This window comes from Barbatula barbatula (assembly GCF_947034865.1).
Source record: "Barbatula barbatula genome assembly, chromosome: 10".
NCBI classification, from domain to species: Eukaryota; Metazoa; Chordata; class Actinopteri; order Cypriniformes; family Nemacheilidae; genus Barbatula; species Barbatula barbatula.
In genome coordinates, this window is record NC_136773.1 from 14,429,952 (window position 1) to 14,450,061 (window position 20,110).

Sequence of the window (20,110 nt, forward strand, 5' to 3'; positions counted from 1 at the left end):
GTCAAAGAGTTAATTTAAGTTTTGTTTCAGTGTAGTTAGTCTTAGTCCTGTCATGTTATGTATCCATGTTTTGTTCTGTTACCCCCTCGTGGGTCTTTGTTTTATTATTTATTAAATTATTTGTTAACCCCTTACCCGCTGTCTGCACCTGGGTCCTCTCTCCGTGTCTCACCACTCGAGAATCATGACACACAGTATTTAATCATTTTAAAAGTACAGTGTTTTTTCCATTTTCCGACAAAGAAAATGTGGACATCCGAAGTTTCGGAAGGACATTTGCTACATAAAAGCATCCAACATAACATAACACAACACAACATAAAGAACATTTTGTAAAAACGTAACCTTGATATCTTCAATATTGATTGAGCATGGCAAAAATGTTAATGACAAAAACGAGTGGAATTAATGCTTGAAATCGCATTTAGATGCTCGATATCTCTTAGCTAGATATTGAGACATTAGTCTGGTTTTCGCCGACTGGGTCACACTCTTTGAAAATTTGTCCTGCATCAGACATCCAATAAAAATTTAGTTTAGAAAGCAATCCAAAAGAAAAATAGTTAATTAACTTTTCTTTTTTTATTATTATATTATTGATGGCAATTTTTGTTGTGTGATTTGTGGTCGTGCTGCAGAAATCGTTTTACTCAGCGCTGATCCTGTGAAAAACGGCTTTAAAATGAACTTCAGCACGCTCTCACTCATGTCATGTATTAGCCTTCACGGTTGCTCCGTCTCAGCCCCACTTTGTTGACCCTTCTGTGTTCCCAGTGAATAACAGCAGCAAAGCTTTGTCAGTAGAAGACCATCTGTGCAGCTGTTGAGTTGTATTGAGATTGGCATTGCAGTGACTGTTCAGGCCAAGCTGGCAGGAATCTGCCGGCACAAACTCGCACGCCTCTGCCAAGACTACGGGCTCCATCAGGCGAAGTTTAATGATGATGAGCGACACTCAGAGGGAATCGCATTATAAAAATAAACAGTATGGACTGTAAATCTGTTCCACCAAAAGGTTAATTGGTCACATATACATAATTGATCACATTAAAAAAGGATAGGGTTGATCGTGGTTTTACAATAAATTCACAGGAGATCTCTGTTTTCCACTCAAGGGATCTTGCAGCTTGGCACAGGCTCACCACAGAGACCGGAGTAGAGCCACCGCATCAAGTCTTGACAGACCCATTAAGCTTACTTGCCCATTTCTATGCATTCTCATGCAAGAATCGCAGGAGAGAAGCGGTTTACAGATACACAGAGTGATCCGTGGAATTTCAATGAATGAGATCATTTAAAGACATGAAAATCACCCTGACCCAACTCGAAACAAAAAAGAGAAGCTCAACATATCTATATCCAGGCCATTTCTGTCAGTTAAATTTATGCTGTTTTGTCTTTATCCATTAACGCTCGCTACACTTGAGCAGAACAATAAATCGTAGCTACGAATTAGCTTTAATGCACTTGGAGCGTATGGTTTTTCCCAGGGACCGGTGCCTGGTTGACTGCCATTGGACAAGGCAATCAAGTATTTGATTGACTGGTTCAGTTGCCAGAAGCCTAAAATGGATTTGCCTGGAATAATGCGTTCTTACTGTGGCTAATCAGTCTCCATATGTGCCAGCAATTGCTATAAATGTTTGCTTGCCAGCTGTGTTTGCTTTTAGAGGTGCCTGTATCATTATTGGTCAAACTGTCATTTAAAAAAATTATTATACATATGATATGTTTAGTGCACTTATTTTAATGCTGTTCACGTCATGTCTGAATTAAAGTTATTACAGTTTACCAGTGAAATATTTTCTTCTGTACTTGGAAATGTTTGATAGTGCTTTCAACAAATGATGCTATTGTGTGTTTTAAGAGCTAATGAGTCAGGTACTTTATATTTCTGTTTGACATATATAAATACATTCAGCGTTACAGTATCTGAATTGTAGTATCCGTTCTTGAACAATTTATTTATAGTCACAGAGAATAATTAATGCAGAGATGTTATATTTTGCTTGTTTTTAACTTTTTTATTTTGCAATGCACTTCTTAGATTGTTTTAGTTCTGCGAGAAGCGTTAGTTAAAATATAAAAACCTTGTGTCTAACGTTGCTAAGATCATCTCAAATTGAATAATATATTTCAAGAATAGTTCATTTGTCTGATCCCTGAGTTTGTTTTTCATTACATGTGATGTAAAATAAAAAAATTATTTTGTCCGAGTTTTGTTCAAAGTCAGACTAAAATATTCACAAGCGCACAAAAGTCTAACATAAGTTCAATACTCATTTAAAGTACAAGAAGCACTTACATCTGAATCATTAAGAGTAGAAATCAATAAAATAAAAATTGCAACTCAACACAGGGTAACAGTAGACTTAATTCAGAGCAAAATAGATGTCAGAAACAGCATTACAGCTAGCGCAGAAGCTAAGAGTGCCTACAAAATGTTTGGAAATTGGATTTGAGACACCTCCCTCACTTGAATGCCTCCTACATCTGCAGGCATTAAATCATGTAACAAAGATGCCCTGTGGATTAGTCACATTTTAGCAACATAAATCACGCATTTATAACGTTGGGAGTCAACACAAATATTACAGAGGGAGTCTTACCTGCAGGTTACCCTTTATGCTGTCCAGCTCCTTTGATGTTTTTGAAAGTTGACGTAAAATTCCTGTCCTCTCCGTGAAAACCGCCCTCAGCTTCTTTTCCAGCCCCTCATAGCTGAAGGAAGAGAAACGAAACAGGACGATTACTTCTTTAACTCTATTGCATGCCTGGGAAAATCATTCTCCACTTGAAGCCATTGTGAATAGATGATGAATTATTGGATGTTTGGCAAAACTCACACATTCAGGGTGTCATAAAATGGAAACTCCTAACCGAACGTGTGATTCAATGTTCTTTCTGAGATTCTCTGTTGTTACGCTTAGGTCTTTGGCAAAAAATTGCTTTTATCCACATTAAATTTCACTCACACATACAGTTTAACATTCTGTCAACAAAGAAATGCCATGTAATGTATGGTTTATCTCTTAATGTATGATTTAGAAGATGCAAGATTTCTTATAGGATCTTATAGAGTATTTCTCTATAAGGGTCTTATAGATCCAAAATATTAAAAAATCAGGGGAAAATGCTATATAGACGCTATAAATTGATTTGCATTTCAGTCAGTGAAATACGTTTTGGATCCTTACTGGAGAAAACTTTGTGGGGTCAGACATTTCTGATTGTTGGTCACCAGGTTTGCACATGTGTCGGGATACATTTTAGTCCACTCCTCTGTAAACCTTTAAGGTTTCTTGGCTGTCGCTCTGCAGATTGGAGTTTTAGCCTCCTTCACAGATTTTCTACAGGACTAGGGTCTAGAGACTGGCTAGGGCATTTAATGTGCTTCTCCTTAAGCCACTCTTTGGTTGTCTTGGCAATATGTTTTGGGTCTTTGTCATGTTAAAGGCACATCCACGACCCATCTTCAGTGATCTAGTTAAGAGGAGGAGGTTCTCGTCCAAGATTTTACGGTACATGGGCCCGTCCTTCAGACCCTTAATGCGGTGACTGTGAAGTCACCCTGTACCTGAGCAGAGAAAAAGCCCTAAAGCATAATGTTTTCAACACTGTGCTTTTCTGTAGGGATGGTGTTCTTGGGGTCATAGTCAGCATTTCTCTCCCTGCAAAAACACGAGTCCTTTTTTGTCTCACAGCGGTTTCTCCAAAGCCTTTTCTGAATCATTTTGATGTTCATTGTCAAACTTCACACAACCTTTATGATTTTAGTGACAGGACTAATTTGTGGTCCACATAGGCACATAACCAATCTTACAAAATCAGCAGGGAATCAAATAATTATTTTCCTCACTGTATTTTTTTGTTCTGTTGAACACAAAAGTAGATATTTTGAGGAATTAAGGAACGCAAACAGTTCTGGGGCACCTTTGACAACCATTAAAATCTTTGCTACTATGTTAGTCAATGGTGCCTCAGAACTGTCAGTCACTGACATTCTACCGAATATCTTTCTTTGTGTTTAACCGAGCAATGAAATGTATACAGGTTTTGGAACAACTAGAGGGTGAGTAATTCAAGACAGGATTTTCATTTTTGGGTTAACTATCCCTTTAAGCTGTATCTACACATACTTTCATATGAACAAAACTGTAAATGCATTGTAAATCGCAGTTTTTTGTATGACAATCAAACGTCAACCAAAATCTCACAACCATGACATCACCAGGTGTGCTATACTTATATTTTATAAAATAATTTATATCTGTACTTATTTCACACGGACGCTACGTGCACCATTTCAAAACACCGGATGTCTCACTCAAAATAGACAACATACAAATACACAAAATATTTGTAACGTACTTTTGGAACACGTTGAAAAACCGACACTTTGCCAACCTGAAAGAAGACACAGCTAAACACGGTGCATAAAAGATAAATAAATACAATTGATTTTCTCTTTGTCATCGTCCCGAATACAAATCATAAATAAGTTACGCAAAGTTAAGTCAAATAGTTTCAACAAAGGGCTTTGCCGGCATATTCTGAGCTGCACTCCGACAAACCTGTTTTCTATGTCAGAGAACGCATCAACAACCAAAGCACAGTCATACATACCCACCATGATATGAGGGCAACACCTGCAAAATAAATAAATCATGACGGACTGCATCCTGCCTGTAAAACTCCCAACGTGTGATGTCTGTGAAACTGATGAAGGGTTTGCGCTGTAAAAGACAAGACGGCGTTGGAAAGAAAATCATGCTTATTCATTATCCAATGGAGTCGGGCTCTTACAGGTCAGACCTTTGAGAGGTCAATAAATCGAGTCGGGCTCGTCGTCGAACACCCCCTCCGTCCGCTCCCCGTGCACGAGGGGATGGGGAATAAATTGGTCATTACTGTTACGGGTTGATAATTATGCTGTGACCTCTTTTGACACAGCTGTTTTGGCAGGGGGAGACCACAAAAAAAGCGTTCTAATGAGAATCAGGCTGTCAGACAAACAGCCTTGTAATCGCATGCTGCTCTCTTTGGCTTCTCGATGCCAGCTATCACATAATCGTGATTAGAGACAACGCATGTGATGGATGATGATAAACCGCCACCCAACTCAAGGAAAAGATGGTCAGATGTAAAGATCTGACAGAAACTATCTGCACACATGAATGGTGATGCTCTTCGAAAAACCCATTGTTTGGGGATGAAGGCAGATTTGAGTAACAGCACATGACAAGCAGTGAAGTAACCACACGTACGCACCAGCTCATTAGACTGAACCTCCCTATACCCACCCAGTATGCTTCTGTGGTCGGCTTTGAATTATATGAAACTGATCTTCCTCTGTAATGAAGAAGTGCTGAGCCCTGGTCATTAAAGTGGAAAGTGCTGAGTTTCACAAGCTCCTGCTATAGCACAGTATGGATGTATATACGCAGAGGTACAGATCAGATGGGGAGAGACTGGGCTTGAGCCAACTCGCCAGGACCAATCGCTCTTCATCTTCCATTAGAGACTGTTGGGCTGAGCTCTCTGTGTAGAGCTAATGGCTTTACAGGGCCGTTTTATGTGCTTTCAGAATGATATAATCTCATAAGGAATGGAAATTGTAGTCCCTACATGAGATGAAAACAACTCAGCTTGTTGTCAGAAAATGCATATTGGTTTACTGTATGGACATGTGAGACATTTTACTTACATTTACTAATAAATGTAATTTTCTATAAAAAAAAAAATGTTTGGATATTTATATTGCATTATCTTTTTTGTGTTATTTTCTATTGTTAATTTTGTCTAAAGCACAAACATTTAAAAGATAAAAGATAATCACTTCCCCATTTGACCACTAGCTCTATCCCACAATCTTTGGGAGATTAATGTATTTTTTTCTATTCTGATATTGCTGCTGTCCTTCTGAACCTTGTATCTAGGCATTTCGTGATTTTAGTCATTATTTTTAGTCACCCTTCATGTCTGCAAATATCTAACCATAAAACGTATTAAAAAGAGCTTGTCAAATTTGACAATGGAGAATTTTATTATTTAAAAAGTACATTGTTTCTTCATTTCCTGAAAAAGAGCGAATTCGGAAGGACATCAACGATATTTCAAGTTTAAAAGCTGCGTGAAGATGAATGCTCCCTACAGCTTGTGAGCATATCAGCCAAACATCTGCCGGCTAACACTGTTTTTCTATGTGGGATTTAATATCCTCTACATATTTTCTGCATGCATTGAGATTCTTTGTAATGTCAGTTTTACATAAAAAATAAATGAGAACAAAAAGAAGGAGAAAGGGGATGAAAAGGGAAGCACTGCATGAAGCACTGTTGAGAAAAACAGCATTATTCCTATTAAACGAGATGCAGCTTCGAGTTCAGAAATGTCATCGTTTTCAGTATCCATATCATTCGATTAAATATTCAGATCAAGTCTTCAGGCTCTTTTGTTCTTTGAGTCGGATAGATGTATTTGTAAGGAGTCGGCAGCCTGTTAATGTCAGCTGTGCCAATGTTAAGGCCACTGTAGTCTCAGCCTCAGACGGCACCCACACAGACTGCCCACAGTCCATTTATTAAACATCTGATGCGTATTGCATGCAAAACTGGAACAGACTTTCTCAATCAAAATGGCTATATGATAGACTAACTTTTGCCAACTTCTATGGGTTAGCACAGGTTTTGTAGTGCATATGAGTCCGGCATTTTACACAAAACATGTAGAGTAAAACATGAGCGCAGAGTTAATGTCCAAGGTCTGGCTACAAAAGATTATAACTGTGAACAAGAAAATGGAATGATAATGGAAACCAAAACTAACCACCAAAAAACCTGCTCTTTCCAAAGAATTGTCAAGGCATTGAAAAAATAAAACCTTCCACAGAACCAGGAGTAATAATGCAATAAATATGCAACAGCTAGAGCTGATTCTTCCACAGTGAATTCAATGACACAGATAAGAAACGAAGAGAAGAATACAAATGATTTATATTATATACAGTTTAAATTAGTTTATATTGACGGGGTTAATGGTGTAGTCCCGAATGCGAAATCACAAATAATAGCTCACATTTTTCCTATATAAAATCAGAAATTACAAACATTAACTTTCATCTAAAATGTCTAAACATATCTGAAGTTAACCATAATTTTATAGCCGTATATCCTTAGTGAGTACTAGTCTGCATTATTGTATGTCCACATATGTCTCATTTGAATCTATATTTATTTAATCCTTTGGTTTTTAGGAGAAACATCTAAGACAAAGTTGAAAACGAAATATGAAAAACTGAGAACTCCACTAAGTCTCCCGAGCAACGAAACCGTAACCTCTGAGCAATTACATTTCCCCCTGGGCTGACAATACAAAACTCTTCAGGATCCAATTCACAAGAGCTCACTTTTAGTAAACACGTGAAATGAATTTGACAGGAGTAGGTCTAGTCTTTCCACTGCAAAGAATATGGGTGAAAGAGACAAAACTCCAGACAGCTTTGAAATACATGGATGCCCAAAATCATTTGTTCAGCTAAAGCTAAAATTGGGGCACTTGTCATCTTTTCCCCATACTTCTGTACTCATAATCTGTTTCTATGAGAGCGAGTTTGAAGAGGGCGTGAAATTTCGAATTCATATTTTCATGTTGCTGTGTGCAGACGAGATCTGTGAAATGGTCTAGATGCAGTGAAATGCCCATCTACAATTCTATGTGTGATGAACATCAGCATGTAGGGGTACAAGACATGGCCAATACACAGTTTTCACACCATTGTAAAGCATTTCTGAGTTAAAACTACATTTTTATTCTTCATAACTGACCATTTGCAAAACCCTGCGCCCCATCGTTCCTGTTTTGCTATGTCCTACAAACATTCGTTATCAGCCATGAGCTCCCAGTGTAAATGTGTGGACTCCCTGGGGAAACAGTGAGGAATTTCTGGAAAAATGTCACGCCGATTTCAGACAGAAAGGTATGCGATATTCATTTGAGGGATACATTCAGGATTTGAGATAACTGTGACAATAATTATATCAATGATTGCGTCCACACCAGCAGACGATAACGTTACTTAATTCCAAACTTGCGTGATGCAGTAGGATGCTACTGTCACACAAATGGATGTAGGCCTATAGCTAAGCTAAATGTGGTGTATTAGGTGTTTATATTTACTCAGAAATTTGCAGTTATGACATTTTTAGAGAGAGAGAGAGAGAGAGAGAGAGAGAGTAACTTCGGACAGAGTTTTGGTCTGCCAAGATCTTTTTTTGTGAAAATTAAAGTAAACTTTTGAATATTAGTTCAGTACAGAAAAGAAAAACAGTCCATCAGCGTCTTTATTTGTGTTAAATACAACAAACACAGTACAGCTGTTGCTTTACGACTTTATTGCTAAAAACGTCTTTCCTTTAAAATGCAGCTCTCTGAAGGCATCACATCACAGGGACACAAAGCATATCTTTGTCAGCTTGCTCATACATGTAATTCTATGCAAGAAATATATCAAGTATTATATTCCACCTTAAAGCACCATCCTTCTGTAATTTATATATTAATGATTCCAACGATATCGTGTCTTGTATCTGTATTGGTATAGTTGTGATGTGAACTCTGCTTATTTCCGTCATTTAGCGATAAGTGATGGAGGCACATAATGTTGGCGTTTTGATTGGTCAGATCGCCTGTCAATCAAACTGATTGCGAAGGGTATCTTATTTAGAAATTGCTCCAATCTTTATCTTGTAATTGAAAAGTAATCCTTAATGAATTATTGAGCATTTCATTTAGGCATACAGATGTAAGTACTGTTAATATGGACCAACCAAAGCTTCCATGTCCTAATAAATCTTATTTAAATAAACTAAGGTATTTTTAGGGAGTTATGGGATCAGTTGACATAGATGTTTCAACACATTTCCACATCTAGTTATGTGATGATTCTCTCCAACAGCTCTCTCTTCTTTTAGATGTTAAGATGTTTAATAATGCCCAGCTGGAGGTGTCCAGAGCAGCCCTGCATTACAGCTTGAGTTGTGTTGTCACAGGATCTGGAGCATTTTCCAGGCCAATTGAATACCTGGAATATATTTTGTCCCACTCTGCACGCTGCTTAATAGAGGTAGAAAACAAGACAGCACTCATGTGTTCTAATGCAATTGCTGATAAATTTTGCCCTTGAATGTAAGACTGTATTTGACATTGTCTGGTATGTTTTTTTAATATTCAGTCTGCTTTTCATAGTTTATAATAGTCACTCTTGAGGCTGTGTGCATTGTCATGGTGTCATCAGCCAATCAGGGTTGTCATGATGTCATTTTCCTGTCGCTCCACGGTCAATAGTCACATGACGTTCAACGGCTCATATAAACGGCTACACTCTTTGGACCCATGAGCAAAGTAGAGAGATTTCAAAACTGCAAGAGAGATGAAAAAGAAAGCTTACATATACTGTAGCTTTGTTCAAGTATTATACATCATAAGATTATAGATCTTACTGTATAGTTCGCTTAGGCCTGTTTTGTTAAGTAGTATGTATGTTCAAGCTATTTTATTTTGGTACACACCAAGATGGTTTACGCTACGCTTCACCATTTTTTATGCTATCAGTAATCTTGCTTAGCAGCAGTGTATACATTTCTGTAAGAGGGGTAATTACATTTAATCTGACTCTTTCTGTTCACCCATGCTGTTTTTTGTGTTTGTGTGTATGAACCGATTCCAAATAATCTTCTTATCAGGATCACAATTAGCTTTAAACATATTATGTGGGTGTAAATACAAGCTTTCCGTAATCCGATGCTTTGAAACAGCTCCGTAAAGTATGAAAAAGTACCAGAATGGAAGTTTCACAAATCAAAGTTGTTAGTAATAGTGATCAATCAAAAAAAAGCAATGAGTGATGCTTGGAAATCGTCCAACGGCATATAGAGCCAAGAGCGGTTCAGCATGCAACGCTGCGATTTCTTCCCACAAATCACAGCTCAATGTGCCACTGACCAAACATGACGGATTACCCCACTAACACTATAAAAGAAAAAGTCACAGGAGGTACACAAATCATACTGTACAACATTTGACTTGAAAATGTCTCTGACTATCAATATCCACAGTCAGTAGATGTTCATTTATTTTAACTATAGCTCTATAATGACATTCCACATGTCTACTTTTTCTTGTGCAAACCAGTTAGACTAGTATCCACCGGCATTGGTAAATTCAGTTAACCGATGTGCTTGCATTTTAATCATGTTGCATGGATTACCGATATGGTGAGAGGAGTCTCCATTTCATTCCAAAGGGCAGAGCAACATTAAAAATCAATCCCTTTCCATTACCACAGATACCTGTATTGACTGACTCAGAGCATTACAACGCTCTTACACACGAGAAAAGACAGCAATCTGACAGACCCTGTGAAGACAAAGGAATGACCTTTCAGGTTTAGCTGTGTAGGGAAGGGTAAAGTGTTGCTGTGGGATGGTTCAGGGCCTCTACACTCCAAAGGCAATTTTCAAACAGACCGGGACGCGTGTGGAGACACCTCTTCAGCGAAGCGTTTACTGAGTGCTGCCCCAGCAGAACGGTCCTTCGTGGAAATCTAATTTGATTTTCTTTTGTGCCGTTTCATGGCATTAAAGAAGAGGACACGGTATTTAATGATCAGACGCGGATTTCAAAACAAGCTGCAGGACTGACCTGAATGATCAGAAATGTGAGCGGTTCTTACCGAAAAAGGAGAATGATCAACAAATTAAAATCTGAACTTGTGTCATTTAGCAGACAAAGTGAAACAGGGTCTGCTAGCAGGGACTTTTTTGCAAATTAGATACATTTGGATTTGTCAAGCATTGTCAAACATTTAAAGCAATAAAGATTTTCCTCCTCTTAATTTGATAACTTTTTCTGTAGCTCAAATATGAAAATAAATCAGTAGCAAAACTTGAGAGCATGTCGACTTTCATTTGTGAACACGTGAAGTAGATATTTGTACCTGTACACTAAAATGTACACTCACAGCCCAAATGTGAAAACTTGTAAAAAAAACTGAAGTTGAATGTTGAGATTTGAACAACTATTGGACAAAACTCACAAATCTGTAGTTGCAGAAACATTTTAACAAATTTGTAAACTTGCATTTACAAAATACATTGGCAGATACAAATGCATAGCACATATTAACACGTTTTCCTAGATTTAGATTTGAATTGTAACCACAAATAGGCATCTACAACCTCTTAAATCTGTCACTGCCATTTCAAATCTTGACACCTTGACTTTTGCAACTACTTTCGCTATAAACCTGTTGCAAAACTAGCTTGTGCACTTGAAAGCTCAGAGGAGTTTTTTTAATGATTAATTTACGGTGAAACAGTGAAACTATAAACCATAAATACATTTTCCTTTATTAAAATACTACTTGCGGCCACTTTTTTACAAAAAAATTACTTTTCTATTTTATTCTCATTTACTGTAGTATATATTTGTTCTTAGTTTGTCCTTTATTATATATTATTAAATTGTTTTTGTAACCCATCTGGAAAACATAATTTCAGGTTTATATGACAATATAGATCTTGAATCTGATAAGGGAGATGTATAAATTAGCAACCTTATTCAAAATCTAATTTAGCTGAAGCAAGTTTGGCTTCCATATCTGCATTATTACAATCATTTCTTGTATCACACTGGAATGGTTTATTCTGCGATAACAACCGACTGGATGCATTATCCTGCATCTTTATCACATGAGTAAATAATTGTACACTTAATATTGATTTCATATTTTTAAGCTAATCTGTAAAAGATCCAAACATTACATTAGAAAAAAAATCTTCATGTTAAACCCACAACCCCGATACTGCTTATGGTGGCATTGTAGTCAGCCTGGCATTATATTTAAAAACAAACCACATAATATCCATAGTATATAGAGATGTTATTAAAATAGGTTAAGGAATGTTATCTATACAAGTTAGTATAATTCACAGAATAGTTATACATGATAGTGTACATAAGAATAGTTCCCTATCGATACTTCACTCGTACTGCGTAGCAGGACGCTATGGAGGAAAACTCCTCCGCAATTCAATAGCGCAGTGAAAACTGCACGGTGATTGGTTGGAAAAAAAGTAAAACTTTAAACCAATCGTAGCGGAGCTGCCGGACCAATGAAGATGGCACCCACCAGAAGGGGCGGGGCTTATGGCTATATAAGCAGACGCATCGCCGTAGAGTCCTCAGATCTCTTCTCCTTCAACGAAGACTTGATCTTCGCTTCCCGAGACTGACTGCTTCGCCGTCGAGAGAGCACCTGCAGCGGATTCGACCTCCTGCTCAGCTGTTTCGCTTCAGCGGCTTCGCTTCCGGCGGATTCTGTTGGCGGCTTCGCTAGCGAGCGGTTTCGCTACTCAGCACGGTATTTTCCCTGCCGCTATCCGGCGACGGATAAAGAGCAAATTTCTGCTGTGTTTTCACTGCGCTACAAATGCCGCGTCGTCCCAGTCACTCGTGTGGGGTCTTCCTGCACGCCGCTGACGGGCACGACGAGTGCGTCTCATGCTTGGGTCTCTCCCACGCTGAGAACGCACTCAAAGAGGCGGAATGCTCTCACTGCGAGAGTATGAGTCTCTCCTCTCTGCGCTCGCGGATAACTTTCTTTTCAGAGAGTGACTCCACCCCTCGATCCCCCCCGCCTCTGCCCGCACAGGCCACTATGCAAATGAAGCAGCGGGGTAGAGGAACTAAGCGCTCTGTGAAGCGCGAGCTCACGCCCGCTCGGCGTGCCTCGCCTTCTCCAGAGAGAGAGCTTTCCCCGGTTTGCTTCACCCAAACAGATCAGCTTCCACTGGCGGCCGCCAGTGACATGATCTCGTTCGGTGGAAACGAACTCGAGGATGACGACGCCATGTCGTTAGCGGCTTCGGACGGGGAGGAATTAGCGGGCTCAGTACATGATTCGCCCCCTCTCAGTCTCCGGAACCCAGCGGACACGGGCCAAGTGCGGACCCCGAGCTCTTCCGGGTCCTCACAAAGGCAGTCAACGAGCTGGGTTTAGAGTGGTCTCCCCCAGAGTAACCCGCTCGCAGCTGCCTGGACGAATGGTTTTTGCCCCTACTCGGCCCGTCTTCGACCTTCTTCCTCCTCCGCTCTCACCTCCGTGGACAGCGCAGAGGAAAAAGGCGACCCACCCCAAGACAGCTTCGACGCAACAGCCGGTAAGAACCCCTGCTGCTAAGAAGGCTCCGGGAGCTGACGGCCGTCAAAGCTCCCGATCGGGACGGCGCTACCCGCATCCTCCACGGCAGGGTCCCCGGCCTAAGATCACGCTGAACCCTGCGCCTCAGGCCCCCTCCTGAGACCGATGCAAGGAAGAGGAAGGCTACAGGGCCCGCTCCAACTGGCCCTCCTTCAAAGACCGCTCTTATGTCTGCCCAGTCACCCCGTTCAGTTCCGGGTGCCAGCTAAATATTGATAATGTGCAAGGTTGTAAGTGCGGGGCCTGTTCCAATGCCCACACAACATACTGCAAGATGTTTAATAAAACAAACATTGTCAAAAAAAGAGCAATCTTCCTCTTCCATTGTCCTTGGGAGCCAAGCCCCCAAAAGGCGGCGTACCTCCCCATTGCACCCAACCCCTTGCCACCCGGGCCAAGGCCTGGCGAGCCATCCCCGGTGTGTCACATTGGGTTCTGGATAAATATCACGAGGATATTCACTCCAGTTTGCTCGTCGACCCTCGCGCTTCCGCGTGGTCATCCCCACCCGAGTACAGAACTCAAATTCACATGTTCTGCGCACAAAGTTGAGGAACTTACTGGACAAAGGAGCCATAGAAATGGTTTCTCCAGACCAAATCGAGTCAGGCTTCTACAGCCGATACTTCCTCGTACCAAAGAAGGAAGGCGGCCTCCGCCCCGTTCTCGATCTCAGACATCTGAATCACGATGAAGCAGATCCTCTCGCAAATACGCCCAGAGGACTGGTTCTTCTCTCTGGACCTGGAAGACGCATGCTTCCACATTCTAATTCATCGTAGGAAAAGGAGTGGGCAAAAACGACCTCATCATTCGTTTCCGGACTAGGCCACCTACTAGCTTGGCCTCCTCCGCCTTCTCAGGGATTCCCTGTTCTACCTCGTCTCCGAGCCAAGGCTCCGAGACTATCTGTGTTTTCGTTCCATCTGTAGCACGGCATGATTATACTGGTTCCCCATAGCGTCCTGCTACGCAGTACGAGTGAAGTATCGATAGGGAACGTACTAGGTTACTAACGTAACCTCGGTTTCCTGAGATATGGGAACGAGTACTGCGTTCCTGCCGTGCTACGAGCTGCATTGTCGTCGCTTCAGTCGAAGTAACCTGAGGACTCTACGGCGATGCGTCTGCTTAAATAGCCATAAGCCCTGCCCATTCTGGCGGGTGCCATCGCCATTGGTCCGGCAGCTCCGCTACGATTGGTTTAAAGTTTTACTTTTTTCCAACCAATCACCGTGCAGTTTCACTGCGCTATTGAATTGCTTCAGTCATCGGAGAAAAATGAGTTTTCCCCCATAGCGTCCTGCTACGCAGTACTCGTTTCCGTATCTCAGGGAACCAAGGTTACGTTAGTAACCGAGTACGTTATACATGATAGTGTACATAAGAATAGTTATACATGATTGTGTACATAAGTGTGATGGTTTCACATAAGTTGAAAACAGTATTATTTAAAAAAAAATGTAAACTGTTATAGGCTTGATCCTTTTATTGTGATTTTCCTGCCATTAGGGGGCGGTGTGGCTACTTCTGCTTTCAAGTACACAAGTTAGTTCCGCAAGGGGTATATAGCGAAAGTAGTAGCAAAAGTCAAGGCGGGAAGATTTGAAACAGCAGTGACAGATTTGAGAGGTTGTAGATGCCTATTTGTGGTTGCAATTCAGATCTGAATCTAGGAAAATGTGTAAATATGTGCTATGCATTTGTATCTGCCAACGTATTTTGTAAATGCCAGTTTACACATTTGTGACAATTTTTCTGCAACTTCAAATTCGGAAGACATATTTGTGAGTTTTGTCTCAACATTCAACTTTCGTTTTTTATAAATATTTTCACATTGGGGCTGTGAGTGTATATTTTAGTGTAAAGGTACAAATACTTACTTTACATGTTCACAAATTAAAATCTACATTTTACTACTGATTTACCTTAATACTCAAACAACAAGATCATGTGTTTGATTTCCAGGCAATGCATGAACTGATTAAATGTATAACGTGAATGCAAGTTGCTTTGGATAAAAGTGTCTGCCAAATCCAAAAATGTAAATATAAATAACCTGCCACAGCTCACTTCAAGTTTAGGACACTGATTTAGAAACCAGGATCACACTTGTTTTTGCAGGCCAGCCCTAAGCAAAATGTAAAAGTGAATGACTGAGACAAGAAGAACACAGAGACATGATGAAAAATAGAAAATGACAGATTCATTTAATAGGTCTGTTGTGACCAGATTCACTGTTGCACAATATACAGTATATTGCTGACTATGCTGTAATGCCTAAACATAATGTAACATTTCAAACTATGCTTATAAATATGAAGAATTAAAGGAATAGTTCATCTTAAAATGAAAATTCTGTCACCATTCATTCACCCTGTTGTTATTTTAAACCTATATAAATTTCTTTCTTCTGAGAAAAACAAAGGAAAATATTTAGAAAAATGTTGGTAACCATAAACTGTTTGTCTTTATTGACTTCTATTGTACTGTATGGACCCAAAACCAAGGCGGACCAACGGTTTTCTGTTACTAATATTTTTCAAACTATCTTTTGTCTAGAAACCATGCGGGTTTGAAATGACAAGAGGGTGTGAAAGTAATGACGGAATTTTCATTTTGAAGCTGAACTATTCCTTTAAGAATGTATAAGAGAATATCCAGAAACATTCCAGAAAAAAAACTTGCTGTCCCACTTTTTAAATAGTATTTTATAAAGTTGTAAAACTAAAAACGTATAAATTGACAAATCTTATTTTAGAACTTGAAAACATCACATACATTGTCAGTTAAAAAGTCTGGTTCAATTTAAGGCAAGTTTATGTATTTATCATACGAAATAAACGTATTTTCCGGGGATTAGAGAATTGTTCTGCTCTGTTTAATGACATCAGGGCCATGGACTCAGATAACCGAACTAGAATATGATATCATTAACACAGACTTTTCAAGCTTCACCCAGTGACTCAGATTACCCTAATTCGCCCTATTAGGTAAACAGATAGACTGGGACAGCATGTGTGAGTTTCAGATACAAAAAAATGCTTAATGGTCCTTTTTATCTCTTTTTGCACACTTGGGACATAGGAGAGCAGCATCGATGCCAGTTCATAACCCCGAGTGCTGATGTTACCCAGAACATTATTATTTCTTTCGGGGCATAATTGTAATTCCAAGATGCACAATATCAAGTGGCGTTCAATCCATTTACATCAATTTGGATTAAATGAAAGTGATAAGATGGTCTCAGTCTGTAGGCTAAATTACATGATGCCCAAGAACATGGGCAATAAAAAGAGATTCACCACGGTTTATAATGAAGTGCTTTGTGTCCTCTTGTCACGTGGCGTCACATTAATAATGTAAGCACTGGGAAGCGTTGGGGTCAAATCAGAGGACAGTTTTATGTAATATTTACTTAATCGAACCTCTTCAACAGATGGTTGAACGTTATGTCAAAGGACAGACTGAAATCTAAATTGGCGTTGCTGGTCAGGAATATTATGATACATCTTGATTACGTATCAGATAACACCAGCAATTATTCTGCTTCTGGTGGCAGGATTTTGTAATGCTTTGTTTGTTCATTGTTAACACGCGGCACGTAGCAGGAGCAGAACTAAATAAGCATGCCAATCATTACTGCCTGTGGAGAATTAGACTCAGGTGCAATGTTTTCTCCCCAGGCTTTAATTCTGAGTGCAAATAGACAATCCAATGTCCCCGCTTACCACCTATGTGCTTGTGGAAGTGTTTCGGCAATCTTCAGAGAGTTAGCGTGTTAGCTCATCACTGCGGCTGCATCTGGTTCCTTATGTATAAGAATGATTAAACCCTTCTTGGCCTCATTATATTTTCCTTTTCTTAGCACCTTCGCAATGCGTACGTGCCAGGAAGAGCGAGAACCAAATGGCAGTCAACTCTTCTGCCACAGAGACAGTGGTAGGCCTGAGAATTCAAACCTCATTCATCTTAGTGGAGCACTGACTGCACGGGTTGTGCTGCTTCAAAAGCCGCCAACTGTGTTTGCAAAATAAAATCCCAAATGTTGATCCCGACCAATGATGAAGATGTATAACAAACGGATCCATCTGCACAGTCTGCATTCGTGTGTTGTGTTTACATTCACAGTGCAAGACAGACCGAGACGAGAGAGAGATAAACCTATAATGTGTGTGTTCATATGCCTTTCTGAACATTGGTAAAACACAAAGTTATTGATATTGTTCTAACCTTGCTCAGAGGCACTGCCAGGCTAAAAAGAAAATTAATTTAACATAACTGTTTGTCAGTTTATCACTGAATACTAATACACAACTCGGTGGTTACTTATATCACTAATTAGAGAACAGGGAAATTGGCTTCATGTAACTGGGAACACAAGCGTGCAAGGGGACTGTTAAACATCTGCATCCTTTATATGAAACTGGGTCTAGATAGTTTGGGGCAGAACCGACACTGTCGCTAAACATTTCCAGGACAAAGCCTGCGATAATTCAAGATAAATCAAATATATAAATGTAATACACTTTCAAACTTCAACTTCAACCATGGATCTTCCTCATTTCCATGTTAGACAGAAAAAAAATTAAAGTAAAAAAATGAAAATAATAAATATGACAAATAATAAACGTAGAAATATTTAAATATGGAAATAAACGGGGGAAAATAATTCTAAAATAAAATCAATACATGAGTTAATTAATTAAATGTAGTTATAAATAAATACAGAAAAAGGAAAAAAGGGAATATGCTAAAGGGATAATACTAATTCGGGATTATTACAAAAATATTTGTATTTGTTTAATTAAGTATTTTGCTTTTTTACTTTCCTTTTAAAGGGCTCATATGGTGTGAAAACGTGTTTATCTGTGTCTTTGGTGTGTTATAAGTTGCCCATGCATGTATTAGACATGAAAAATTGCAAAAGTGTAGTGTCGAAACAATAGATGCATTCTATCTAAAAGCGAGCACTCACCACGACGTGACTGAAACGCCTCTTGTAACCACACCCCCACAAATCTACGTCAGTTCGTGTGATGATTCGACTAAGAGTGATAAGGTGGGTGTACCTGTCAGTACAATTGCTTTGGAACCTGATGTTCCGAATATGGTATGGCTTTACATTTCGGACCAATCAATACGGACTGGTTAACTAGCCAATCATAGCACACTTCGCTTTGCAGAGCGATGAGCTTTGTAAAAATTCTGCGCATTTCAGAGAGGCGGAGCAAAGAGAAGATACAAACATGCACGGTGTGTGTAAAATACAGAATTTTTTTACCTTAAATCGTGTATATACATTGCATTACATTCATTTATTTCTAATGCAGCCTTGGTCCTCCATACTATGTTCAACAGCAAACCAATCATGTGCCAATCATCCCCACCCACATGCTTTTTATATACAACATTGGCCAGGCACCATAACTTATCACATACTTCCAAATTTATCACATGCTTATTCAGTCTGAGCTGCTGAAATCGCCATGGTTACTAAACAGATATCAAAGTCTTCAAGAAATATTTAACTCATCCCCTTGGCCAAGTTCCCTAACTTACCACCATCAGATTTATAACTGTTAGTAGATAACTTTTTTAAGCATTTTTTCTAACCTTCTCTCACATTCTGTCTTTTCTCGCTCTTTCTCATGGAAACATGAATTAAAATCATGTTGGGACAGCGATTCAGCTGTAATACATGACAGTGCTGACAGTAGTTGGGATTGGTTGTGTGTCTCTAACTCCTGAGCCCCAGACTGATATTTGTGGAGGCACATCCATGAAGTAGGTGTCAGGACCGGCGGGATGTTGGAGGAAGGGGTAATGGTTTCACTAATCTTGTATGTGCTAGACATCCCATTAAAGTTGTAGGGACAAGATGTCAAGGGAACAATCAGTGACCACTTAGAGCCCCACAAAGCATGTGTCAAGGTTATTGCTCATGTGGAAATGAGAATATCTCCTCGGGCTATCCTGAGATGTCCAGGGGAAAAAAACGTGTGGTCAAATTAGGTGTCAGCTAAAGGTAAAAGCTTGACGTGTGGATGTGTGGCAGACATTCGATACTCAGCTGTAGGGAGTATTGCTTCGGTCATCTAGTGTATGAATGTAATGCCATGGTGCTGCTGGGGTGAGTCCTATAAGAAGACTATTTGGAAAAGGGATTCAAAGCAACAGAGGAAAATCTCTAACCTTTCAATGCACGATTGGATTAGAAACTGATCAGGCACAAAAGTCATTTTGATTGCTGGAACTCTCAAGAGGCTTTTAAAATGATAGCGAATTGATGTGAGCGATCTTCCAGCCCGTCCCATGATAGTTTGTCTGAGTGTACCTCTAGTTTCTACCTACGGGACTGAAAAACGCTGCGTATTAAACGAGCAATACCAGGGTGTCAGTGATAAGCATTCCCTGTCACCTGACAGCTGTTTATTGGGTTTGACAGTGTACCAACCTTTGGGTTTATCCACACTCACAAGCTGATATAAAGGTACGCACCAGGAGTGTGTGTGTTTATAACCTGCTTAAATGTCTGGCAGAAAACAAATCGAAGTCTGATATCATAAAACTGGCAGGACTTTTCATTGACAGCAACATTTTCAATTTCAGTGTTTGACCAGTGCTGTTAGACATTAACGCGAAACAATCAATATACTCTAAAGTCTCAGAATATCACATGCTCAGCATATTCAAAAGGACTTCTTACATTTAATGAGTGATTTAATTAATTAAAAAATGACCGTGAATTCTGATCATCACTGATTCTCTTTAAAGTAGAGCCTGTGGTCCATTCTAATACTGAATAGTTTTCAGTGAAAGAGATAAAAGCATCTTCATTTTGAGGGA

At 39.5% G+C, this 20,110-nt stretch overlaps 1 protein-coding gene across 1 annotated transcript in view; it reads right to left on the reverse strand.

The window, feature by feature from the left end:
* The window catches only part of luzp2 (leucine zipper protein 2), a 105,185-nt gene that overhangs the window by 44,534 nt on the left and 40,541 nt on the right, over nt 1–20,110 (reverse strand). Inside the window, exon 2 of the mRNA XM_079466597.1 lies at nt 2,610–2,721. Within this exon, the coding sequence (XP_079322723.1) occupies nt 2,610–2,721 (112 nt within the window). The remainder of the gene's footprint in view (nt 1–2,609; nt 2,722–20,110) is intronic.